General features: G+C 39.6%; 2 protein-coding genes across 3 annotated transcripts in view; one reads left to right on the top strand and one right to left on the bottom strand.

Annotated features, from left to right (window-relative positions):
* Positions 1–2,136: 2,136 nt before the first annotated feature.
* On the bottom strand, positions 2,137–18,673 carry dedd1 (death effector domain-containing 1). The gene is made up of 6 exons (XM_017469514.3): positions 18,594–18,673; positions 17,257–17,748; positions 15,978–16,082; positions 15,680–15,808; positions 3,815–4,202; positions 2,137–3,273 (listed from the first exon to the last, which is right to left on the bottom strand). The coding sequence occupies exons 2-6, from the start codon at positions 17,711–17,713 to the stop codon at positions 3,267–3,269; spliced, it is 1,086 nt and encodes a 361-aa protein (XP_017325003.1). The 5' UTR covers positions 17,714–17,748; positions 18,594–18,673; the 3' UTR covers positions 2,137–3,266.
* Positions 18,674–18,948: 275 nt separating this feature from the next.
* rabac1 (Rab acceptor 1 (prenylated)) overlaps positions 18,949–27,686 on the top strand; it is a 10,739-nt gene continuing 2,001 nt past the window's right edge. The window contains exons 1-6 of one of the 2 annotated variants that reach the window (XM_017469538.2): positions 18,950–19,089; positions 19,586–19,658; positions 21,347–21,556; positions 22,721–22,818; positions 23,010–23,111; positions 26,740–27,640. In XM_017469538.2, the coding sequence (XP_017325027.1) occupies positions 19,588–19,658; positions 21,347–21,556; positions 22,721–22,818; positions 23,010–23,111; positions 26,740–26,828 (570 nt within the window). In that variant the 5' untranslated portion in view covers positions 18,950–19,089; positions 19,586–19,587 and the 3' untranslated portion in view covers positions 26,829–27,640. Of the gene's footprint in view, positions 19,090–19,585; positions 19,659–21,346; positions 21,557–22,720; positions 22,819–23,009; positions 23,112–26,739; positions 27,641–27,686 lie in introns of those variants that run through there. The other variant, XM_017469528.3, reaches the window with a different exon arrangement.

The raw sequence follows: 27,686 nt of genomic DNA, 5'->3' as shown, positions 1-27,686 counted from the left end.
AAACCAGCATGGCTTGTTTTATGCCAGCAAGGTTGTTTTAGGATGTTGACCCAAGCTAATAATCCAATAATCCAAGATAATGTTACACAGAAACCATTAGTTATGTAGCAGCCAAGAATTAGGCAACTTAATGTTAACTCTACATCTAATTATACTGGAATGTAATCTCATCTTTCAAACAGTTTGTCTTATTTATTACAAGAAGCTTCAGGCATAAGTTCAGCCATATTTTCTCCATTAAAAAGGTAACCATAGTATTTTTTGTTAGCAAGCTAACACTGCTTATCAAAAAGATAACGTCTAGTTAATACAGAAATATACTAATGTACTATCCATCCATTTTCCATGCCACATATCCTACACGGGGTTGCGAGCCTGGAGCCTATCCCAGGGAACTCAGAGCACAAGGTAGGGTACACCCTGGACGGAGAAGACAGGGCAGAAGCAGGAATTGACCTCCAACTCCGTAGGCGCAAGGCAAACGTGCTAACCACTAAGCCACCATGACAACTACTAATACACTAATTCAACTAAATTAGATTAAATATAAACAAAAATGGCCATTTCTTACAGCTCCAGCTGATTTCCTTAACCTTTTCTGTTCTAACAGACGCAGTGACAATTCCAGAAAATGAATCTCAACGCAGTGTGCTTGTTCCCAATCAGCGTGCCCATTATCGACCCGGTTTGAGTCATGTTGACCCAACAAGCAAAACCCAGCAACTCCCGTGTAAAAATAACCCAGTGTTTTATCTCAGAGTGCACTCAGTCAACTTTTTTTTTTTTAAATTAAAGGTAAGCTTTTAATTTAAACACAGGCCATTTTATCAGCTACGCCTACCTCATAGGTTACTTCGTATGTATACGACTAATCCATCTATGTTTCACACCCAATTAGCAGGGATTTCCATCGTATCACAACTGTCTAGGTTTGGGGTGTGGTATAAATGTATTGTGAGAATTTTAAATATCGATATCATGGCTGGTTTGAGAACAGTTCAGTCACATGCAGTCCTGTGGTCAGAAACCAAAGGAGAACATACATTTAGCAGGGGAAATGTTAGGATAAACACACCAACTGTACAGCTACCAGGTGGAACAAGCTAAGTGCGTGTAAGAACACCCTGTTAGTGTCACTTCTGTGCTGAGAATTACCCACCACCCAAATAATAGCTACTCAGCAGTGGTCTTGTGGTGTGGTAGTCCCTTGGCATTGATGGACAGAGTGGAGAGGAGCTGACAAATTGCACAGAGCAACACATGGGATTCAGTCAGTAATTGTGTACATACAAAGTGACCCGTAGTGTACCCTGATAAGAAAGATCGACTGAAAGGTTTCTTTTCCTACCTTTATTATAGTTCCTCAACACCATTTATATATATCTATTTTTTGCAATGCAAACTACGTATGATTTCAGTATATCATTCCTTAAATGGTGAACCCATCTCAGTAAATATCCGTATACACTTACTGAGCACTATATTAGGAAGGAACACTATACTAACACTTTATTTAGTATAAATATAAATAAAGTTTATGATGAGATCTTAAACGTCGTTGACTAAAATACCTTGTTACGGTGTTAGCATATGGTGATTACACTGAGAAGGGTGCTCCAGAGAACTGACTCTGAATGGTAGCAATACTACACTGAGCTAAACAAGTCATGTAGCATGGGTCACAGGACTTTCTTTAAAAAAAAAATTATTTACCAGGCAAAGACTCCTTGGATTGAAAGATATTTTTGTGCAGCAATACATGCAGTGGGACTCCAGTACATGAATGGCTATAACAGTGGGACACTCTGGTTCAATAAGTGAGTGCACGGAAATAAAGAAAGTGCACGGAAACGTGATTGGCAGCGGATCAGGTTTTAATTCTTCACCTGTAAGAAAATTGAGAACAGCAGCGGGCTATAAAAACCCGATCCACAGGAACACCGAGGGCAACTGCTTGTGGCTGGTCCTGGACCTCACAAAACTCCACTGAGACACTTTGCTCTTGTCCGACCAGAATTCATTAATGTTATTTATTAATTAATGAACTTAATTTTTGTTAAGGTTTTCTGAGACGACAAAGTGCGGAGCACCCAATCGACAAAATCTGGCCAAAAAAATAGTACAATGGAAAAAAGCGCTTGTGATAGTATTTTATTCAGAATTCAATTGGAATTTAAATATAAACGTCTATACCTGGGTTCATTAAATTAAAATGTTCAACAAAAACAGAAGGAAAAAGTAGCACACAGGAAAAAAACAACATTTTGACCAGACACGCAAGAGTATAGACGAATCGTTACCCATGACTGTTTCTTTTTGTTTACATTGTCTTTAAACGATACAAAGATAACATATGTATTAACCTATATATTCTTAATAATACTAATAATAAAAAAATCCTATAAAGGCTCAGTGTGGTTGTGACTTAAGGTCAAGAAGACTGCAGCTTGTCTGAATCATCTGTTCGAGTGAAAGTGTTCATATAAGAAGCCCTTTCACTAGAAATGACTCGTTACTTGTCTCCAAGCATCTCTGACACATTTTTGGACCTGGATCTTGGAATGCTGGTGTTTACTGCACAGATGTTCGGTTACATCTGGTCCATAAATACCCATAATTACCAGGTAAACTAATACCACTGTTATGTTTCTTCAGTGTCCTGCTATAGTGAGCATACACACACACAACATAAATCAACTTGTAGAAAACAGACACCTTACCAGTATAGGGATATTTTTTATGATTAAGTTGACAAATAATGACCATTTTTGGAGACCAATCTTGGTACTTTCAGAACAATACCGTTGGTTACAAAGTATTTAATTAAGCTCAGTTTCCTCTTCTTCAATGTAGATGCCTAATCAACACAATTAGAGCAAAATCATGGAAAATTCTTGTTACCCAGCTACCCTTAACATAAAATACAGAACCAGTTTTAGTTGGGTCTCCCTTGTTTCAATGTGTGGCGTAACCAAAGACATTGTAATGCACAGATTACCAGCAGCACAGGAAGCTGCCCACAACTTATGTGTGGTCTGAACGTGTGCACCATCGATTAGCCTTAAAAAAAACAAATCTACAGGAAACATTGTACCTGTTTGGTAAAGTGTTTGTGTTTCTTTCAGCCATACTCGAATTCAAATCTCTCTTTATATACTCTCAATCCGTAGACAGCCCATCCTGAACGGTCTTGATTAAATTAACTCAAGAACACCTTTGTTTTTTTCTTCTTTCGTCTCTCTTCTTTTTGGCAGCTTTTATATTTCTCAGGGCCTGGGAACAAAGGAACAAAAATTAGTGCACTTTAGAGAAGCCTGACAAACATGGCACTTTATTTACAATAAAAATGCACTTCATCAGCATTACATACAGTGATCACACTATTAATGATAAATCATTGGTTAAAAAAAACCTTTCTGCATAAAATTAGTGTTAGCTGGCCAAAATGGTCTCAAATGAGAAAAGCTAATGTCATCTACTGCCCCCTAGTGGCACAAATAATCTTTACAATGCTTTAAAAATGGGTCAGTTATTATCCTGAACAGGTTTTAACATAGAAAAGAAAAGAAAAAAAAAGAAAACACACAGAAATCACTCCTGATAGCAAGTTTCCTGCACCAAATCCTAATTTAAGGGCAGGAGCTGCCTTTTTAAAATTACTTAAAATAACCACACAATGACTGACTCTTAAGTTAAGAGTTAAAGGCTTCAGTTTCAGTAAAGCACCTGGAAAAAGAACTCAAACAATGGGAACCAGTGACCTTCTCACTAATCAGCCCTTGACCACTGTCTGACAGCGAGGACACTATCTTACCTGTACATTGGGCCACTTGCTGTGCTGTGAGTCTGGTTGCTGAGCAGAAGCTTCCTTCCCTCTTCATAGTCGTCCTGGTCGACGCTGACTAACAGCCGCACGCCCTCTTGGCCAGCCGCTCTCTTCAGGGAGTCTGTGATGAACACGCCCTTGAGTGCCTCCAGCAGCGCGCCGCTCAGGTAGTCGGCCCAGAACGCGTCCAGGTTCTGCAGCTCAGAAAATTTGATGTCGCAGACAATGGAGCCGAGGTCACGAGCGCGCAGCAGAAGGCTGGCCCGGCTGAACAGTTCAAACTGGCGCTCCAGAGGCTGTTGCTTATCTGAGGAAACCCTGGCGCGCAGGGCTGACTCGTGCTCGGAGTACTCGGCCCGAACACGCAGCCGGATGTCTGCCATGAGGAAAGAAGAAAAGGAGGAGAATGGAGGAAAAGAAAAGAGGAAGGAAGGGATGGTGAATAGAGATGGGAGGGAATGGGATAAGTGGGGGACACAGTAAGAGGATAGTATTTAAAAATAAATAAATAAATAAAAAATCAGAGAGGCCAGGCAAGCAGGATGAGCCGAGGGTATTAACGAATGAGTAGAAAAAAAGGAAAGGTTGCAGTAAAAACAGGTGTAGATGGATAGGCAAGAGAAGAGAGGGATAAAAAGGTTGAGAAATAAGTAAGAAAATTTAGTCAATTATCAGACAGACTCAACAAACATATCAACAAACAATAACTTGGCTCTTGAGAGGTCTTTGTTCTTTCACAATAAGTTTTACAGAATGCAAGAGGATAGGATTTCTTGACTGAGTACTTAATGGCCTTAAAGTGAAACTATTCTGCTCAGGAGCATTGTGGCTGCAAGCAGCGTGGAGCTGCTTCTGAACTCAACAGTGGTGACTGAAACCTGAACTGAAATGATTAAAACATTCATCTGGTCCAGATGAGGATACAGCTGAATGTTTAGAAATACATTCAGAGATTACTTCAAGAAAACCAAAACAAAACTAAAAAACAAAAAAAAACAAAAAACAAAAGGAGAGTAATGATTTCAGTTCTAGGAGTAGACAGTCAAGAAAGGGTTAACACTCTTCAGCTGAGCAAATTCTGAGTGAACAACGGATCTCGCAGAAGACCATTCGCTGTTGTTACACTTTAGAGATGGACAGGAATATTTTAATTGAGCAAGCAGAACTCAAAAAGGTGGGTTTCACTGATGGCACACAATGCCAAATGATTTCCAGCACTTTGGGGGATACAGCATTGTTTCTTACTGGTCCTCTGCATTGTGTTGAATTTTCGACTGTCCCGTTTTAACCTCGCACCCATTTTGGACTCACAATTCATTTTGGGAGCTTCAGCATTAACAAGTCCACCAACAGAGGGGCTAAGTTTCAGTTAATTCAGTGTAATCGATAAACTAAAACGCAGCTCCCCAGTACTAAAAAAATTCACTTATTTCAAGGTGGACTGTCATTGAGCAGAACTGGTCTTTTGATCGGAACTAAAATGTTTCAGAGGCCAAGCAGTCAGAAGTAACACAGACTAGTAAAGCATGGCGCTACCGTGTGGTCATTTTGAGAACAGGAGGAGGAACTGATGTCATGCAACAGCACAGGGCACAGAGATGGCAAGATACGATTGAAAGATACATACTGAACCAGCGCTTCGTTGTGATGTCATTTCCTTTCATGTCATTTCATGTCAGAAGAGGAGTGGGCCCATCGATCTTCAGAACACTGCTGCAACACAAATCCAACCTTCCCACCCTCAACCAACTGTACTCGCTTTTTATGTTTGGTGACTTAAAAGCGAAAGAGTATCTTAGGAACTCAATGGATACATGGAGTGCAATCATGAGACTCAAAGTTTTTTTTTTGTTGTTGTTGTTGTTGTTTTTTAAACAAATTCAGGAGGCTGTTATGAGAAATCCCAAGAAAAAACATAATTAACTGAGCAATTCAAAGTTATTGTAAATATTAGAGATTGAGATACTTGTCCAACAGCATTTGCTTCAATATGATTCTAATACAGCTAGTTTATTATGTATGAAGGAATAATAATAGGATTTGAGATAAAATCCATCACTACAGGAAGGCTGAATGTTTGTAAACATTAGCATATTAAACCTCCCTGCACATCACTGTTCATTTGTAACTACTGTCTGCAACAAGCACTTCTCATAGACATCAAATAACACATTAGAAAATACTACAATGGAAATTTACCAGTGAGAATTCTGACTAAGATAAGAGCACAAGGAAAGGCAATTTCCTAGTTCTTAATTTATATAACTCCAAGAGAATAATGAAAGCATACACATCTCCGTGGGCTTTTAGAATTGAGTGTAAAAACAAGTAACTAGTAAAACATCATTATAATTGAGATTTTTACCCCCTGGATCTATCTTGTTCAAAATATTCCCCACAAATAATAAATTCAAAGTTGGTTTGCACACAACAAACTGGAAGCATATAGTGGTTAAAAGCTTCTTTTTCTTTTTTTCTCTTTTTTTGGGGGAGGGGGGGGGTGATTCTCCAGAGAAGGTCCAATGACAGTGTACATTCAGTGCACTTTCCACTTCGTTCCATTTTAAAGCACCCCGAATGCTGTCATGCAGCGAGGACATTATGCTTTTTTGCATTATTTAAAAAAAAAAAAAAAACAAAGTTAAAAAAAAATTTTAAGGAAAAGAAAAAAAAAAAGAACATCTCCATCAAGCTTCCAGATTCACTTCCGCCACTTTGTTTAGGCAGAAGTCTCAGTACAAAATACATGAACCAACAGTTTTTGTCTAATGATGGATTATGTGTTTACTGTTTACAGAGAATCAGACAGGAGGCCATTTGAGCAAAATTACATTAATCCATGATGGTAAAGTAAGGTTTTCTACTTTCTAAATAAAAAAAAACAGGTCATTTCATTTTTCCAGCAAAACACAACCTTTAGGCACAATTTTACGAGGAGCTGCTCCATGTGAAGAGCTTCCAGACTATTTCCATCCCTCTTTTGTGGTGAACAACAAACCAAGACGGAGGGAGAGAGAACAAGAGCAGGAGGCTGCTGACCAACCACTCGCTATTTTATCTCGTTCTTTATGTTCGCTCTCTCCCTCTCAAAGTATGTGAGGATGGCCAACTTGTTTTGTTCCTGACACTTGAGTCAGTCTGTTTTTCAACTGTGGACACAAAGGAGAGAGAAAGAGACAAGCAGAGTTTGGGATGAACGTTTTCCAAAGGCTGTTCCTCTGTTGCGGTCAAATCAGGCAATTTCATAAGCTTCAATTTTATATGGGTAGAAATAAATTGAATTTGCAGTCCCCCTTCCAATGATATTTACGTCTACATTTTTTTTTTTTAAATTAATTTGATTTTCAGCAAGAGCTCTGTTTGGTCATTTTCCTCAGAACTGCTCACAAAATGAAAAATTGGACATTTCTCAAGGTTGAGCTACTACTCAAGGCAGATTCAGGTTTGTTATTGTTATTGACTTCCTCAGTTTTGATCAGTTCAAATGACACGCATTCAGGAGAACCCTGATAGCTGTGAAAGAAAATTATATTGTTTTAGAACAATTTTCCCATTATATGAAGGTTACTTTCCCACTTAGCAGCGATGGAAACACAAGGTAGAGATCATGTTAAGAAATGTTCTGCCTTTCTTGAGTCAGTTCTGTGGCCAACAACTTTCTCCAGAATTCTGTACAAGTTCTTTCCCCTAAAGTCTACTAATAGTACACAAATAAAAACAGGTCTTTTGGGGAATCATGGTTTGAGGAAGTGGACTATAATGGTAACATTCAGCACTTTCACCCCTCCTCTTAACCGAGTGAGGAAGGTAAAGTTTTTACCTTAGACATGGACCAGGCCTCATGAAGGAGAGCACGAGTGAGAATGCACTTGGCTTGAGTATGATCGCACAGAGAGGACAGCGCACACCCTTTAGTGTGGCGTGCACTCTCTCTTTCTCTATCCATTCTCCTGCTTTTCCTACCCATTCCTGAGTCAACCTGCTGGAATCAAATGTGGGGTCAATAGAGCAAAGAGCACTTTCAGCACGTTCAGGAGCAAAAGGTCAAAGGTCATTCATGGTAAAGCAGGACTGTATCTTAAATGGCAAAATTCTTTTAAGAGTATAACCAACATGTTGAAATAATGGAAGAGAAATATCTTCCGTTCCAAAATAAGGTCTTTTTTTTTTTTTTTTTTTTACGTGATAAGACAAAAGGACTGTGTTAAATAGAAAATAATAAACTTTTTGTTTCATCTCCAGGTACAGGTACATCTCATACTAAATTGTTTCAGAAATGAAAACAAAATCTAAGATAAAACAAAGGCAACCTGAGTAAAGACAAAATACAGATTTTAAATGATAATGTTATTTATTGAAGCAAGAAAGTTATCAAATACTAACTGGGCCTGTGTGAAAATGTATTTGCCCCCATAGATACTAATTCCCCAGATCTATGAAGCTGCATTCATAATGGGGTTCAGCTGGACCAGACACAACCAGGCCCGATTACTGAAAACCCTGTTCAATCAAACGGACACTTAAATAGAACTTTTTTATCAATATGAAGTTGGTTAAAAGCTCTTACCCAGTAACACACTATGCTGAAATTGAAAGAATTCCAGAAATTATGAAAAAGAAGGTGACTGAAATACATCAGTCTGGGAAGGGTTACAAAGCTATTTCAAAGGCTCTGCGACTCCAAAGAACCAGAGTGAGAGCCATTATCTACAAATGGAAAAACTCGGCACAGTAGCGAACCTTCCCAGAAGTGACCGGCCTTCCAAAAGTCACAAAAGAGCCAAGAACTACAGTCCTCTCTTGCATCAATAAAGGTCACTGTTCATGACTCCACTATCAGAAAGACACTGGGCAAAAATGGCATCCAAGGGAGAGTGGTGAGGTGAAAACCACTGCTAACCCAGAAGAACATTAAGGCTCGTCTGAATTTTGCCAAAACACATCTTGTCGTTCTTGAAACCTTTTGGGAGAATGTTCTGTGGATTGATGAGTCGAAAGTGGAACTGTTTGGTAGACAGGGGTCCTGTCACATCTGGCATAAACCAAACACAGAATTGCACAAAAAGAACATCATACCTACAAACAAGCCTGGTGGTGGAAGTGTGATGGTGTGGGGATGCTTTGTTGCTTCAGGGCCTGGGCAACTTGCAATAATTGAGGGAAACATGAATTCTACTCTACCAGAAAATCCTAAAGGAGAATGTCCGGTCTTCAGTCGGCAAGTTGAAACTGAAGACAGTTGACAGATGACAATGATCCAAAGAAGCAAGTCCACCTCTGAATGGCTCAAAAAAAAAAAAAAAGTTTTGGAGTGACCTAGTCAAAGACCTGACTTTAACCAGTTGAGATGCTGTGGGCAGTTCATGCTTGAAAACCCTCCAATATGGCTGAACTAAAGCAGTTCTGCAAAGAAATTCCACCACAGTGCTGTGAAAGACTGATCTCCAGTTATCGGAAGCGTTTGGTTGCACTTATTGCTGCTAAAGGTGGCGCAACCAGATTTTAAGTTTGAGGGGGCAATTAGTTTTTCACATTGGTGATAGGTGTTGGATAACTTTTTTTGCTTCAATAAAAAATAAAGACTGGATTGTGTGTTTACTCAGGTTGCCTTTGTTTTATGTTGCATTTCGTTGGAAGGTCTATTTAGTATGACATACACAAAAACAGAAGAAATCAGGATGGGGCAAATACTTTTTCACAGCACTGTGCTTTGGCGAATGTTTTAGTGAGAACAAACCAATTAAATGAAAACAATTCATGAACTGAAAACGTCATTCCATAAAACTAAGAATAAAGAAAATGGGTTATCATTTAAAAAAAAAAAAAAAAAAAAAAAGCCACATGTACACTGAAAAAGCGGGTTAAAAAAAAGAGCTTGTGGCAGACAACACTGGGTTAATGCTCCCAACACATTGACTGCAGTGCATTTCCATCATTTACAATGAGCTGAAACACTACGCATGCTCTTTTGGGTTCCCGATATTTAGAAGCTTGAGCAGTAATGAGGGAAAGTGAATGAGGGCAATATCCGGCTGCACAAGTACTGACAGCGCATCGGCGAGATTCGCCAAGTTCAGATATAGAGTAGAGAGTTATACTCTAGAGAGCCTTAAAGCGTTTGCTTTCAATCAGGGCAAGTGCATTTCATTTACTGTCCCAGCATTATGTTATGTTGAAAGAGTGTGAGAGAGAGAATGAATAAAGAGAAGAGATAATGTGATCATGCAGAATGAAGATGTCTGGGAAACTGAAGCGAGACTAAAAAAACACTGGGAATGACGTCTACTTCATGTAAATATTTCACATGGGAAAGAAAGCAATAATTTAGATATAAATGGAGTAGAATGCAAAAACAAGTTAAAGGTCCACTAAGTAATATAATCACACTTCAATTATGAGACCATCGGTTCCTGCCTCACCAACAACAAACTACCTCTTACAGCTCTTTTACGGGGCAAGGTTTGGCCAAAACAGAGGCATGTCTCAGATATGAACAATTTTATCCCAAAACTTATGATTGTCATTTTTTTATTTTTCGCATACTGACCAGTATTAAGTCCAGCACTGCTGGGTGACAATTTATTATAACCACAATACAGGGTGTCCCAAAAGTCTCCAAACAAAGGGGAAATTAAAACTTTTTAGCAAAATATCTTCCAAACTTAGTTTATTTCCCCCTTAATATAGCCTTTATGAATGCCTTTGACAAAAGAAGAATGCACTGAAATCATTCTCATGGTGCATCAGGAAGCTGTCACAAGGTTGCGATGGACTTTAACAGGAAACGTGGCAAGCACATCACACACACGACACTGTCACCAAACTTATTAACAGATTCAAAAAGACTGGAAGCGTTGTGGACGTCCACGGACATCCACTGACGAAGGCACAACCGACGTGGTGCTGGCCAACATAGCCCTGTGTATGGAGGCTTTTGGGACGAGCTGTATTTCAGATTGAAACAAAACAAAACATTTGAGGGCAATATTAAATACATAAATACGACTTTATGAAAGAATTCATCTGCCAAGCCTCGGAAAGGCAACAGACAGCTTTTTTGTTTCTTGCATATACAGGAAGTTGAAGGAGATGGCATCAAAGACAATGTGCCTTTTTTTTTTTTGGACAGAATTTAGTATGTTGGCAGACATTTTTTTTTTTAAACAAAAATAATTGCCTTCTAACTAATTAATGTGGGTAAGATCCAAATTGTTAAATTAAGACAAATGTTCGGTGATTGCAAATAAATGTGATATCAATTCCTTGGAATATTCATCAGCGTTACATTATATTTGGCTAGTATTAGAAGTTTATATGAATTCTTCTAATCGCAAATGAATCTGATTTGTTCATCATTGTATTAGGCCTCGTATTGCAGCTGCTGAAGACGGATGAATGAACGAATTAATAAATATTTTAATCACCTGATATTTGGGGGGTTTAAGACAAGTGCTCTGTTTACATCTAGACACGACTGAAAACCTCCTGAAAAGGACAAAAGCCTGGAAACTCAAACACATGAACTATATGTTGGTAATTACAATAATCTGAATCAGCCACCCAGTGCACCTGTGTAGCGTGACTCTGAATATGGATTTTTCCTTAAGTAAATATTGGCAGCTGAAATGAAGTCACCCTACAGCTTTATTCTGTAAACACTGTATATGCGTCACATACGCTGGGTGTGTAAAAATCAAGCATTTAATTCATTTCCTGGGAGCACAAAAGTGCCTAATGGTTCATCTGATCCTTGACTCCTCGATTCTTGACAGCCTGTAGTGTTGTTGAGTTCATAAACCACTTAATTTTTATCATACAGTATATAATAAACAAGTATTATACTTTTCTAAGCACCATGTAGTGGTGGTTGGTACAGATTACAATTCTTCTGGTTCATAGGTTTCTCTTACATGACTTTCAAGGAGTACAATGCAAAACACACACGGTTCAGCCCGGAACCTTTCTGGACATATTAACTCTCAATGAAATTATGACGTTAATGAGAAGATTAAATACGACTGGTCTGTTTATGGGCATTTGTAGTCTCCAGAAATGGTCTATTTTAGAGTACCGAGTGATACTTTGACGATGCGAGTACTCCGAAACATAAAAACAAGAAATATTTTCATAACTGATTTTAGAATCAGTAGATTAAAGCTCTCCAGCTGAAATGACTTTTAAAAAAGACTTTCACAATTATAATTCATTCTCTTTACGTATTTTCATTTCAGATTTACAATTTTATCAATCTTTTACCATTTCGGTAGGTTACGTCAGTAATTATTTCTGGTTTGTTTCACCTGTGTTTTAGCATGTTCAACTTGGGGGAATGCACCAGTTGCACAATGTTACAGCCATAATGTTGACTGCATAACCAATCACCAAAGCTTTTCAGACAGTCGCTGCCCTAAATGTTGCAAAATTTGAGGTTCCCTATGCCCCTCACTTTTTATTACAATGCTAATATTAGAAATATTGATTTGTTTTTTTTAACTTAGTGGACCTTTATCACCACACAGCCCATATTTCTTTTTATTTCCCAGTGACTAATGCAGTAGTTTGTTTACCTGGTATGGCGGAGCGGCATTAAACATAGCAGCAATTTGTAATTACGTTGAGGCACTCTTTCTTGCCCACTCCTTTACCCATTTATCACCCTTTCAGGCTGTTTGAACAGAAAATACGATTCACCAACCATTCTGACACGTTCATGTTCATTTGCGCAAACAAAACTGATTACTTGGTAAGGTGCCTTTAGGGGGATGTGGTGTGTTTTTGATGTATCTAAAGGCTTTAGAGCAGGGGTGTCAAACTCATTTAAGGCAGTGGGCCACATTATATTTAGTCCAGTGTCAAGTGAGCCAGGCCAATGAAATGTTTAGTCATTTATCAGCAGTTTATAAAAAAATATACATTCTGAATGCACAAATAGTTTGAACACACGGCGGGGTCCAAAAGTCGGAGAGCACTCGTGAAAATGCTTCTGTTTGGCATTATTTTCTAATTTAATCGAAAAATTTTCATTACAAATTATATTACTGACAACAACTTGAGTGAAAAGTTGAATCTTTGAAATATTTACATGCATTTCAAAGTTTCTTAGCATTTGGTACGTCCCGTTTTGCACTCGAGCCGGTACGGGCTCTACAGGTTTGTGCTAAACCGATCCGATCCTATGATCCATTTGAGATCAAATCCATCCAAGTGTCGTCTGAACACGTGCTTCAAAAAAAAGAGACTAGACATGAGGAAAATCTGACCTTGTACAAAGCAGTTAACACGATCTTTATTACTAATATGCTTTCAAAATTCTAAAACCTTCCGTGTATTTCCAATTTTAAATGGAGAGAAAAGAAAAGGAAAAATCCCAGACTTTTAATGTGGTCTCGGGACTTTTGGACCTCACTGTGCGTGTCCTAGAAAACAGATGAACAGTCTGCAACACGGATTAATAGAACTTTATCATTTTGTAGTGTTAAACCCCGGAACTAAAATGGCCTTAAATGAGATTTTATGCAAAAATGTCTAGCGTGATAATGAAGCATTACATTTCATTAGCACATTATGACAGCAGTTGAGTTTATTGCTCTTTTTTGCCACCTGGTAGAATAATAGAGACTAGCCCCCCCCATCTTTCAATTCAATTACGGTCCTCGAGACACATTTTAATTTAGAACACAGATTGTAAATTCATTTAGCTGGCTGGTTGGTTTAAAATCTTTATCCCATATGTTCGAAACCTCTGTTTTAGATAAACCAGTGAGTGAAGCTTCTGTGCTCTTGAGTTTTCCTTGAAGAAGTACACAGGTCAGCAGTCTTTATGTAAGTTTTCATAAATCCTTTCCTAAAGAGTTGAAAGAGCTGTACAATACAACATTCTTTTAAAAAGAGACATAAATTAATGTAACGTAATGACCCTTTTCATTTCAAGACTTTTTAACGTTATGCATATGTGTTTTCATTTCACAAGCCATTAAACCGTGACTAAAGCATTTTCCACTAACAGCCCGGCACGGCTTGGTATCAAAGTTGAACCTAGGACAGGAACCTGACAGAATGCAGGTGTCCATTTCCCACCATATACAGTAGCCATGACAGTAGGAGGAGTTTTTCTAGAGGTTTTCAGGTGATGACTACTGAGACTTTTTTTTTTTTTTTTTTTTTTTTAATGAAATGACTGAAATGAAAGCAGGCATGTCTCATTTGATGTTAGAATATGGGTGGCACTGAAAATGGCTGATTTTACTTGACTCCTACAAAAAATGCTAAATATGGGTGAATATCAATAAGAAAATAATCTAATCTTAACATTTATGCTGTTGTATAAAACTACGTTGTTGCCTACTAAATCCACCAGACGAAGGATTTTTGAAAAGAGAAAGTCACTACTGAAGACTTTTGTGCAACCAGATTCCAGTCGGAGACATGAATCTGAATTATTCATGTCTCTGACTGTTTGTCCAACATATGTTTTAGACTATTTTCAGCACTTAACTGCATGTAAATAGTACAGCTGACAACGACAAAAAAAGCGGGATCCTGGTTAATTTGCCAAGCTGGGCCGCACAGTACAGTGGAAAAGTACTACAGTTTTTAGTCAAGTGCGAAATTCTTTCTACAACAAGAGATGCAGCTATGATGCATATTTGTAGCTCTAGCCATATTCCTTCTAGTTTCACTAGTTTTTTTTTTTCCCTTTACTAATATACATTCACTTGACATTGTTGCAACAATATACACCCAGACTCTTCAGTTTTAATCATTTTAATAAACAGTGTCCCAACTTTTTTTTTGGTTTGTTAAAGATTTACACATCACTTACACAGCAGGTTGTTATTAACAAATGGACAGGCACTTAAATGTGCTAATCTGAACACTGGCTGAGTCAGCGGTCTCGCTGTAACGAGCAATGCAGTGTGTCTGAATCAAACACTGAATCATCCTGCATCGTTAAGGCATAAAATGGCCGCCCCCCATCTCTGACAGCCTGGTGCGCCTCTTAAAGACGGAGGATGTCAGGAGACAAAGAAGCTTGCTTGCTAAGTGTATTTTTGCACAAAACACTGTACTTTCACTGCAAGTAGATGAAAAATTAATGCAAGCAAATCATTCAAACCAATATGGTGAAGGATCAGAATGATCAGAGTATGCTGAATGGGGTTTGTAGAGACTCGGACGCAAATCCTAAAAGAGCAGATCATCTACAACCTAAATCGCTTTAATACGTGTAGGTAAAGGAGTGTGTCTCTCTGATTGTGTGAAGGCAGTTTGATCTAAAACAAAATGTAAAGATGAGCAGCAGGCAGTTCAAAGTGGTGAATGAATAGAAGAACACCATGGAGGGGAAAACAGGTTAGACTGATGGTAACATATGAAATTCAAATAGTAATAATTGATCAGACTAACACATTTAAATGTGAAGCCATTTGGTAGGTCTGCTAAGAGACTGGTCATCTGTGATTTACATTTTATATATATATATATATATATATATATATATATATATATATATATATATATATATATATATATATATATATATATATATATAATTTTGCCATATAAATGGAGCACTTTCATTTTGCTAATTGTTTGAGAGATCGGGGCTAACAACAGGTCGCACAAACATTAAGAAGAGTGCAGATGACAAGCAAGTCTGAGAGGAGAATAGGGACATTTGTAATCGTTGTTTACATATACAGGAAGGAAATAAGTCATGATGAAATCCTGATTAAATCCGAACTGTGGAGAATGACGAAGAGATGAGTAAGGGCACAAACAGAAAGGTTTAAAAGAAAGATGGAATTGAAAGAGATGGCGAGGATGAGAGAGATAAAGGTAACATGGTCTTACCGCAGGTCACTTTGTTAGGTACAGGCTGAGGTAGGATTTCTGACGTATCTCTAGCCTTTCTTGTCCGGCCTCGCCCTCTTCCCCTTCTCCTTCGTGCTGGTGCAGATGCTGTGACAGCTGAGCCAACACCTAATCACCAGATACACACATATCTCATGACTGTTTCACATGTACTTCACAGGTGAGGACAAATCACAAGCCCAGGCAACAAGGACAAGCAGACCCTTGGAGAATTTCACCTGCCTGAAGAGGCAGGTTCGTGAATTTGTGACCAAAGTATAATATCATCTCAACTCACCTGCCCTCCACTGAGACACTTGTGTGTTTGCCAGGTCTGAGTGTGAACTTGCGTGTGTATGTTCTCTACTTTCCACATAGCTTACAGGTTCTCTCTCCGGTGACACTGACGGGGAGAATGCAAGAAAGTAAGGATGAGTTTTGCTTTAAATGACAACAAATGATATTAAAGGAGAACTCAACGCTGAAAAACATAAAATTTGTTTATATTGAAATATTTGTCAATGGTTGGTGCAGTATTGTCATTATTCCCGCGACTAGCTTGCCGTTGTGACCTGCGCTGACGTCACAGGGCGATACTGTTAGTCAATTACAATGGTCTTTAATAGGAGAAAACAATTCAGAGCTCTCAAGTAACTGAAAAAAAATTTACCTAAAATTTAATCATAAAATAATTTTTTTTTCCAATTAAGATCACATATTGATTATTAATACTGATATGCAAATTGTTCAGGGTGGATTATTAGGGGCCAAGCACAGCAGAAGCATAGGCACCCTTTGTAATTGCTAGTGTTCTTCTTCTTCTGCTCGAGTCTATGGCAGCCAATAGAACTGTACATAATCTGAAATGTTACCCTAGCCAATTTGAAATCGCTATCTCAAACCCTCTAAAGCCATGTTTATACGAAATACCTTTGAAAGAAAATGATTTCTTCCTTGGATTCCTCGGCTCATGTCGAGTCTAATAGCATTTTCTGTCATGAACATATTTCTGGTCTTTTGAATTTTCTGAAAACCCACTTTTTCGAACTCCTCCGATTTTCACAAAAAATCTGCAGACCATCCCAAATTCAAGTTGATTAAACAATCCGCTCTCGAATAATGCGCAAACGAATTCGCAGATGAGCACGCCGGATTGGACATGAGGCTATATCTGCGGATCACTTTAGCGCATTCAGACCAAATTCAGTATATGTCATGAGCTATCATGACTTCAGGGAACCTGCAGTTTCGGAACAGCGCCACCTAGTGCTCATGAGATATGAAGAAAAAAACAACAACATATTTTTGCTTTTCTGACCATTTGTCCGATTTTCACCAAATTTGACATGAGTTTCGTGTTTATAGACCAAACCAAACTGTTGGTCATGCTCTGATGCTTGCTTCTACTTTGCCTCTGTCGTGCTTGGCCCCCTGAATTGCTGCATGCAGCTATCTGTCCTTTGATAATTTTCCGTGTTTTGTGTGGGTGTGGGTGTATGTATGGGCAAGGGGGGTGGGGGATGTGGGCTTAATTAAAAGCACAGCTGCTTCAAATTTACGGTTGCTCCACTGTTTACCTGTTCTTCTTTTCTTGTTGGAGACAAATGGTAAGAGGTCGTGCCGTGTAAGAATTCGAAGTAGCTGCAACAGAGGTTCCAGATTTGCTTCATTCAAGACGCCACGTCTCTCCAGTTCCAGCAACAAGGCAACACCGCTCTTCGGCGTGCAGCGGGCAGCGAAGGGACCCGGCTCTCCCCTAGGACATATTCTGCGCCAAGCCTCCAAAAGGCGCGGGCAAGGAGAATTTACAGGTGAATCAGAGTCTGGCGAAACCTCTTCAGTCCAGTTTTCTGGATCTAGAGGATGCCTGGCAGGATAGGCCTCGTCGAGAAGGAATGACAGGACTTCAACGTCAGTCTCCGTCAGCTGCGAACCCACGATTTCAAAGACTTCATGAAGAGACAGCATGTCATAGTAGCTCAAGCAGTCAGTCTCCTCCCAGTAGAGAGAGTACCTCAGAGAGCATGCTGCCATGGTTCACTGCTGCCAAGTCTTCCAGCCAAATGCTTCTGCAACAGCAAAAACAAAGGAAGATTCTCATTATTAAACGATATGCTCTCTTGATAAGACTAACTTGAACAGCCAGACTGATAACATCTATCTTGAATGCTGCGTAAATAGCAGCAGAACAGTGATGTACTAATGTACAAATCAATTCTGAAAACATTGTGATTATAGAAACAGAAAAAACCTAACGCCGTATCGCACGGACAATGCGATACGTTACATCATAGCATCACGTGTCCATGTTACATAATGTCGTTTAGAAAGTGTAAAGGCCAAGTGATGTAATTATCTAGTTATTTAGCTCTGTGTGACTTTGTGCGACTAAAAAAAAGAGTCAAATTTGTATTTTAGAACTTTATATTGACAAAAAATAAGAACAGTTTGCTAGGTGTTTATGTCTAGTTAGCTAATCCCCTCACTCGCTAGCAAAACAGTGGTTTTCATCCGGACTTTTAACTACAGTAGCTAACACGACTGTCCTTATCTTCTTCCTCAGAGCCGTAACAACACAGCACTAAGACGCGCTGTGGTGGACAACACTCTGTTACATTTACAGAAATAAACGTCAGTCGCTATGCTAGGCTAGTTTACCGTACAGAAATAAACGTTAGTCGCTATGCTAGGCTAGTTTACCGTACAGAAATAAACGTTAGTCGCTATGCTAGGCTAGTTTATCTGACTAGCTCACAAGCAGTTGATATTCCAGTGACGTCAAACTGCTGTATATCTCTCACAGACTCTTAGTTGAGCTTTCAAAACGAAAACATGAAAGGCTTTTACTTTATTTATTGATTCACTTTTACACACGTAACCACCTCGAAATATTTAGGCATAATTTACCACTTACTTGGGACAAACTAAGAAGATGACCACGGTCAAATTTCTAGAAACATCCCTTCACGGCAGTGGGCGGTGACCGTGCTGAAAAACAACACACATTGACCAATCACGTGTGGGCAATAACAAAAACACTGACCAATCACGTGCGCGTTACGCTCTAAAGCGTGACGGTCAACAACAGCCGCCATGTTGGTAAGGGAAAGTAATTAACGCTTTGTAATATCTAATAATTAGTTTTGCTCCTTTAATATAAAAAAGATTTAATGTAATACTTGCACTCGTTGGCCGGTTTCTTTAGGACCAGATAACGAGTGCAAGGAACGTCTGTAGAAGCACTAATACCGTATTAACTGTCCTCAGTGTGCGTTAGTGTAGTACTACTAGAGGGCGATAGCGAGCCAGGCACAGAAACCTCACCGAACAGGAAGAGAAGAAACTAAAGCTGTTCCACATCAGCACATCCGCCTCGCAACGGCACAACGAAAACATCGCACATATACACAGTAAGAAGCTATTGTTTTAGAAATTTGTCCTTTTATTTACTGTTTATTCATCAGCTGTCATTGGTGTTGATAAACATTATACAGTAACTTAGCTTCCTGTACTAGATTCCATCACATTGGTACAGGAGTGCTGGTTTATTTATTTATTTATTTTTGCTGATATATTTTTGCTATATATATGTATGTATGAAGTAACTGTAACTTATATATAATATAAGACAGCTCCCTATTCCCTGTATACACTAAATGTGTTACAATAATGGCGGTTTACAGCTTATTTTGGGAATTACATGTCCATTACATACTCATTATATACCCATTGTGCCTAAAGTCCCACACCCATTCAGAAGTATACAGTGTGAGACTGAAAGATATCACTCATCCACATCAACAGCCCACAGACTTTGTTTTGTTTTGATAAAAACGTTGAATTCAACGTCACTACGTACGTCATACAGTCTGTTACTCTCTGTATGTGTTTGATGCGTGTGTGTAGAAATGGAGGCGAAGGCGGGTGACCCTTTCGACAGTGGGGCAGAGGAGCTTCCTGCAGCACGAATGCTCAGCAGGTGAGAAGTTAGTTTTATTACTTGACGCATAAAACATGATCGAGCATGCTGTTCTAGGAAAATAATCAACCGGCCATTGAGCGATACGGACAGTGTTGTGGATAAAAAATGTCATAAAATAAACATAAGGGAGACCTAGCATCCAGCAAAGGGGAGAAGAAGAAAAGACGGGCACCTAGACACATAGAAGCAGGATTAGGCGGACATTGACAAATTGGAATTACACTTTAAAGATCTTTAAGAGCAGTAATAGTCAAAAAAGTCAAAAAGAGGTATACGAGCTGAGCTGAGGAGGGCTAATACACACACACACACACACGCTCGTACAGTCAAGGGCGGGCAAGTAGACACAACATACACACACACTCTCTCTTCCTCATACACACACATAAATAACTTTAATAATATCTTATAGTAATAGAGAAACTCTATAAAAAAACAGAATAGTAGGATATATGCAGGACAGTAGAACTGTAATGATATTAAGAAGTCGGAAGTACAGTAAACCGCTTTTCAAGTAGTATAAATATATATAAAATAAGAAATTTAGTGCAAATATGAAAATAAACTATAAACTAGAAATACAGGAAAATGTAAACTTACTCATGACTCAAATGGTGAGGGTTCTTGGCTCGCAAGGAAGGCCTCAATCTTAAGAGAACCATGAAGAGAGCCAGTTATAAGGGTGGCTGGGTCAAACTGCCCCCCCCCTCGAGATAACGATAAGACCAAGGTCCCTCCCGGTTGTTTAGTCGTCTTGTCTACGTCATCTTATTTCCCTAGGTAAATGAGAATTCTGGTTTCTGACCCCCTAAGGTAACTGAGAAGTCTGGTTTCTGACGCCCTAGGTAACTGAAAAATTCTGGTTTCTGATCCTCTGAGTAACTAGAAGCTCTGGGTTTTTATTTTCTGGGTTATTGGAAATGCCTGGGTTCTGATTTTATGTGTAAATTAAAACCCCTGGTTTCAATTCTATGTGTAAGTGAAATCGCCCTTTTCTGGAACATAAGAGTAAGGTAAATGAGCTCTTTTTTTAACCCTATTGGTAGTGAGATCAAAGCGCAAAGAAGAGTTGCAAAAGCGCAAAGAAGAGTTGATTATTTTCCAGTAACAGCATGTCCTGAGGTGTTTCATTCATTTGCCAATAATTGCAATGACGTGTCATACTTTTTCATCCATGCAGCTTGTCTTGTTTGTGAGAAAGTTTGTTGTTATTATAGCGACGCTAATGTATTAACGTATTAGATCGAGCGCATTGATGTAAACCTAGCAGCCGGTAATCTGTAAAATAATCAAATTCTTTTCCAGTATGGCTCTTCACATTACCACAGTGCCTATTTTTACTTCTGGTTTATGGATCATGTTATGGTAAATGCACTTATATAGCGCTTTTTTAATGTTAGTGGTTCTACAAAGCACTGATTCCCATTCACCCATTCACACTCACACACCAATGGTAGCAGAGCTGCCATGCAAGGCGCTAGCCTGCCATCGGGAGCAACTTTGGGTTCAGTGTCTTGCCCAAGGACACTTCTACATGAGGAGTCATGTGGGCCGGGAATCGAACCGCCAACCCTACGATTAGTGGCTCTACCACCTGAGCCTCAGCCGCCCCTTATATTTTCTACGAGCAGGAATGTGACGGGATTATCCTCTCCATCTGTCCCTCTCTCTCCTTGTGTGCTTAGACTCTTTCCTAAAGGCTTTTCCGGGAATGTGGCAAAGGACTGGCTGGACCGTCGACGGAAGTCTATTAGGCCCTGGGCCAGCTTTGTGGATCAGCGCAAGTTTTCCAAACCAAAGAACTTCGGTGAACTGTGCCAGCGTGTTCTGCGAAACCTGGACACGTTCCACAGCAACTACACCTTCATCTTCCTCGGGCTCATCCTCTACTGCATGTAAGAAAACTCTTTTTCAGATTGTACCTCACTGAATGAAGCGAGAAGAAGCGCTTCCATTAGTAATAAAAACCTCTTGAAGCCTGGATTTGTTTCTTTCTTGCAAGCGCGCACGGACGTTCACTTAGGATTTTCTCTGATATTTCCCAGAGCTATCTTACTTCGACCTGATATATAAGTGGAGTAAGTTACTTTATCCAAAATGCCTTTAATCTATTTAATGTAATTATATTCAGAGTGTAGAAGCCTTTGCGGATTAAACCGAAGTCAGTGAAGGAGTGATCTCAGCCTCAGGCGCTCTGCCTACATGCCGCTTAGCATCTAACGTTTGTATACTTTTCTGATCAAAAGCTTCAGGATCCTAAAGGTTGACATCTGATTGGCTGCACGTTTCTGTATACGCAGACCGAATTGCTCGTTTGTAATGGTTCCAACGTTTTACCCACTGTGTCACAATGAGCTCTTCGCAGCAAGGTATAGTCACTGGTTTGAAAAACGTTAATTAGAACCAGTTAGTGACGAGTAAATGAGACGTGAAAGAAGCGTTGCTGGGAAAAAAAGTTTAGTGATGAAAAGTTCCAGATTCTTTAGATACTATGCTATACATTTACTTAATACCGTTTTTAATAACGTGTATTGTCCACGTATTCTCCAACCTCGTCAGGCCTTATAGGAGAAGACTCAGAGCTGTTATCTTGGCAAAGAGAGGTAGAACAAAGTATTGACTAAAAGGGTGCCAATAATTGTTCCACACCTATATTAAACAAAGGAATATATATTTTTTTTAGATTAACCTGTGTTTATTTGATATCCAGGAGAGCGGGATATCAAAAGGTTAAACGATAACGACAAATTTTCACAGCCGCCTTTGCTCATATTTACCAAGGGTGCCAATATTAGTGGAGGGCGGTGTATGTCTCACTTATTCATAGTGGGCGGATCACTATGAAGCATCACTATGAAACAAAATATAACCACTATAAAAACTCATTTTTAGCCTTAAACGAATCACTAATGGTTGACTGTTGTTGCCATTCAGTCATGTTAGTTACTTATCCTGACCTTTTAAAAGCAAGGAATTTAGCTTTTAAAACTTGGCCTTTCCAAATTTTTCACCGAATACCCTCGATATAAACGGTTGTTTCCTCTTTGTGTTTCTCATAGTATCAGCTCCCCCATGCTGCTGATCGCTTTGGCTGTATTTGTTGGTGCCTTTTACATCATCCACCTGAAGTCACTGGAATCCAAGCTGGTTGTTTTCGGTAAGTGTGTGTGTGTGTGTGTACGTATTAGTGTATCTGTGTCTGAAAATGCTTGAGTGGGCTTTTTTCTTCCTCTTCTTCTTCTTCTTCTTGAGTTTATTGACTTTCAGTAGTAAATGTTCGAAGTAAGGTAAATAACAACCTGCTGCGAGGTGTGTGAGTGTGTCACAGCGTGCTGTCCTTTCCGTCAGGTCGGGAGTTGACTCAGGGTCACCAGTTGGGACTGGCCGGAGCTGTGTCTTTACCCGTGTTCTGGCTGGCAGGTGCTGGAACAGCGGTTTTCTGGGTACTGGGTGAGTATTTTCTCTCACTCGCGGCTATGTGACATTTAGGTGCTGGCGTAATAAAAAAAATCGAGGACGTCGAAGATCACAATGAAGAATAAGTTTACCGCAGCGACAAAGTACACGCAGCACTTCGGGTTCATCAGAGTCAAGTGAACATCGAACAGTATCCGCTCAGACTCGAATGGTTTTTCAAACCAGTTTTCCCACCCCTACTGTAAAACGATAATAATAATAATAATAAGTAAGTTTATTTTTATATAGCACCTTTAAAGCAGCTTCTCAAGGCACTTTACATGATAAAAAATACAAAGAAAATAAAAATATACACAGATAAAAACACTACAAAAAACAGACTTGAATACAGAATGGTTAAAGCCATTAAGAAAAAGCTAACCTAAAAAAAAAAATTGTTTTTAGGTTCGATTTAAAAATGCTTAAATTCTGTGCATATGAGCAGGAAGTGCATTCCAGAGTCTAGGAGCATAGGACGAGAAAGTCTTACAGTCCTACAGATCGTACCCGTGTCTGTGGGACAGCCAGTAAACCAGCTTGGGAGTATATAAAGTTAAAAGCGCAGACAGTGCAGATAGTGAGGGGCCAGACCGTGCAGTGCCTTATACGTGAGCATAAGGATTTTAAAATCAATGTGAAACCTGACCGGGAGCCAGCGCGTGGATTTCAGTATCGGAGTGATGTGTTCATCTCTCCCGACACCAGTCAGGATCCTAGCAGCAGAATTTTGCACACGTTGCAGTTTATTTAGCGTGGCTTTAGGAACCCCAGCAAGAAGTGCATCGCAGTAATCGATATCAAGTGTTGATAAGCCTTTCAGTCACAGGAAAAGATAGCATAGGGTGAAGTTTAGCGATATTTCTGTGATGAAAAGAGGAATTCTTGACAGTATATTGGGTCAAAAGAAAAACTCGAATCGAATATAACTCCTACATTTTTTTTTTTTCATTTCGTTTGGAGCTCCGAAACAGAGCCGTCTACGTTTAACGTTATCGAACCAGCTTTACGACACAGACGAGGAGAGTCAATAAGCAAAACCTGAGTCTCATCACTATTAAGACCCAAAAAGTGTTGAGACATCCATGTTTTTATCTCAGAAAATGCAATGTGAGAGAAAAGAAACGTCCACATCTCGACCAGGCTTCGAGTGAGTATAAATCTGAGTATCGTCTGCATGGAAGTGATAATTAGGCCTGAGTAAAAAATAAAAGAGCAATCCAAGAGGAAATATGTCAATGCTACAAAGTAAAGGGGCCTAAAATTGAACCCTGAGGGACACCGGTAAGAACAGAGCCAATCTCAGACCTGAAGCAAACTGGCGGCGAACAGAGAGATGAGATCAGAAACACCAAAGACAGGTTCAAGTCGGTTGAGGAAGAGGTTGTGATTGACAGCATCGAAAGCAGGGCTAAGATTAAGAAGGATAAGGATGGAGAGAAGCAGAATCTGAGGCTATTAACAGATCATTGGTGACCTTGACCAAAGCTGTCTCTGCACTATGAAGTTTACAAAAACCAAGACTGAAGGGGCTCGAAAAGATTGTTAACGGTAAGGGGATCGCGCGGCTGCAAAGCCACAACACGTTCTAAAATTTTTGCCGAAAAGGGAAGGTTTGATATGGGGCGATAATTATTTAAATTGTCCAAATCACCCCATTATGCTTTTCTTTTTTTTTTTTTTTTTTTTTTTTTTTTTTTTTTAAGCTGGGGTTACAGCAGAAGTTTTCAATGCTGCTGGTACAACACCTGTGTGCGGAGAGTCGTTAATAATGCTGAGAAATCAGATTTAAAACCGGCAAAGTGGTTCCAACATTACCTTTTGAGGCGTCGGTTTATAGTACGGAAGAGACGCCTGGGATTGCGTCGATTACTCTCAATGATCTGAGAAAAGTAAGCACTCGCTTGCAGCTCTATATTCCCCCAAGCTTGAAAAAATACACGCCACTTGCGCTCCATTTTACGACAGGCTGCCTTCTCGGAGCGCATGGTTGTCCAAGCAAGAACGAGCAACAGTGACACTGCGTGACTTCAAAGGAGTCCAGATTAGAGGCGAGAACATTTATTCAAGTGTAAAATCTTCTCTCCAAGAGGAGCTGACGAGAATCCACGAAGAGAGGAAACGACAGAGTGTGCAAAATCTGTCGGATGAATTTATTTCCATTTCTGAAAAGTAAGCGTGCGTGAATACGACGTACAAAGAAGAGGCAGTTCCAGATGAAAAAAGATGGGAAGTCTCGCTGTAAATGTTCAATTTAAGGGTAACAATCGAAGCGATCGATTTCCTTTCGGTCGTCACATCGTTGTTGACGTTACTGGTGGGGTGACCGGATCGTCTTTCTGAATGATAATTATGATCCGGTACCACTCTGTTCAGGGATGGTTATTGATGTCTCACTGCCGGTCCCATGCTATACCGTTGAGATCAATCGCCTTGCGGAATCTGCAAAATGTTAATAATTAAATCCATTTTAAAAAATAGGGATTGCATTTAGTTGTTTATTTAGTCCCGCCGTGAATAAGCTATTTCACATAACAGATGTTCTTACAAATAGTCTACAAGACACAATACTAACTGAATTTACACAAATGAACCCGTTCAAAAGTTTACATACCCTCGATTGTTAACACTGTATCGTTACCTGGATGATCCACGACTGTGTTTATGTCTTGTGAGAGTTCTTCATGAGTCCCTTGTTTGTCCTGAGCTGTTAAACTGCCCACTGTTCTTCAGAAGAATCCTTCACATTCTTTACTTTTCCAGCATATTCTGCATATTTGACCGCTTTCCAACAGCGGCTATATGATGTCGAGATCCGTCTTTTCACACCGAGGACGACTGAGGGACTCGTACACGACTATTACGTAAGGTGCAGACATTCACTGATGCTCCAGAAGGCAACACGATACATTAACGGCCAGGGGGGGTGTAAACTTTAAACAAGGTGATTTTGATTAAAGATTCCGTCCTTCAGAAGCTAGATATTTACATGTTTCCCAGAAGACAAAATAATAATTGACACCGATCATCCTGTTCAAAAGTCGTCCATCTAAAAGTCACCGCCCCCCCCACCGCAAGCTCTTAATGTATCGTGTGGCCTTTTTGAGAAGTGATTCACGTTTGCACCTTTTGTAATAGTGTACGAATCCCTCCGTTGTCCTCAGTGTGAAAAGATGGATCTCTACATCATACAGCCACAACATAAAAACAGGCGTGGATCATCCCGGTATGATGATCTCACCCAGTATTGAGAATCCCGCGTATGTAATCTTTCGAACTGGTTCATCTGTGTAAATACGGTTATTGCGTGTTGTGCACTATATGTAAACACCTGTTATGTGAAACGGCTTATTCACTAAATCAAAAACAAGATGCGGTTTTTATGACCGCTCTTAATAATTTTAATAAAATCAAATAACATTCTGCAACGTGTATGTAAACTTATCATCTCAACTGTAATTGATTGAATGGAGCCTTTTCGGGGGGTGAGCTAGTTCTAACCTTGGAGTGCTACGAGGCAGTCTGTAATTTGTATTAATTAATGATTACAATGCAAGAAATGTTCAACAATTTCAGCGTGTCCCCCGATTGATTAGTCGTGTCTTTGTGTCCTGTATCCACTCAGGAGCGACGCTGGCTGTGATTGGTTCGCACGCTGCCTTCCGTGAACTGGAGCAATCCGACATGGAGGAGCTCCTGATGGAGCCCGTCTAACTCCTCAGCACGCTGACCATTGAGCTTTTCATTTATCCAAACGTCTCGAGCGCACATCGTTACTGCTCTCTACTAGGTTGTGCCGAGCGAACGTAATATTTAATCGCCGATTTATAGATAAGCCGTTATTCAGGAAGAGTTTCCGTTACAGATCCGATTCTCCAGCTTCAGATAAACGACGTCCAGCAAATAGGTTTTTAAGTGCAGACTGACGCTGACTCACTGACCGAATAAGTACACCTTCGTGGGTCTGCAGCGGATGCTCCGCTCTATCTGTTACATATGGAAGGACTGCATGTGAGTCATGCGTTATAAATAAACTAATAGAAATAATGGAACAAATCAACGCTGGAACATTGCAGGGGGGAAAAAAAGGGTGTGTGTGGTTTGGGGTTTTTTTCTTAATGGGACTTCCTCAAACTCTGCTTTAGGAATAGGATTGGAAAATTATTCAGGAGTGTTTTAGGGGTTTTGTGAAAATATGCCCCCGCCCCCTGCCAAAAAAATAAAAGAAAGTCAGCTAGTTTTTGTGTATGGGAAAAAAAAATCTATCCATGGTGCCTGTCGATACTATCATCGTGGTGGTGTTTTCTGATCTTGATAATAGAGTATGTATGACCTGCAGTATCGAAAGTGCTTTTATTGCAATTCTTTGCGGTCTTTTCGATTGCCAATTTATTTTTTTTTATCGCGATATTTTTGAAGAATCTTTTTTTTTTCTCTACATTTCTGTTCAGAACTCCATCTTTTATCTTCTGTGTTGCATTTTGATCAAAAGGAAAGTGCAATAAAATCCTCTGCCCGTAAAAGACCGTGCCGTGTTTGATGTCACTGCTCGTAATTTGCTGGGATGAGTTG

Source organism: Ictalurus punctatus, chromosome 1 (assembly GCF_001660625.3).
Source record: "Ictalurus punctatus breed USDA103 chromosome 1, Coco_2.0, whole genome shotgun sequence".
NCBI lineage: Eukaryota > Metazoa > Chordata > Actinopteri > Siluriformes > Ictaluridae > Ictalurus > Ictalurus punctatus.
The sequence above is the reverse complement of the archived record's forward strand: the minus strand, read 5'-3'. Positions and strand labels throughout refer to the sequence as shown.

Coding starts and splice junctions, on each gene's coding strand:
- dedd1 (XM_017469514.3), bottom strand. CDS start 17,713: ATGGCAGCATGCTCTCTGAGGTACTCTCTCTACTGGGAGGAGACTGAC. Junction 16,083..17,256: donor CAACAAGAAAAGAAGAACAG/GTAAACAGTGGA, acceptor TCTCCCCGTCAG/TGTCACCGGAGAGAGAACCT. Junction 15,809..15,977: donor AGTGTCTCAGTGGAGGGCAG/GTGAGTTGAGAT, acceptor TCTGGTGATTAG/GTGTTGGCTCAGCTGTCACA.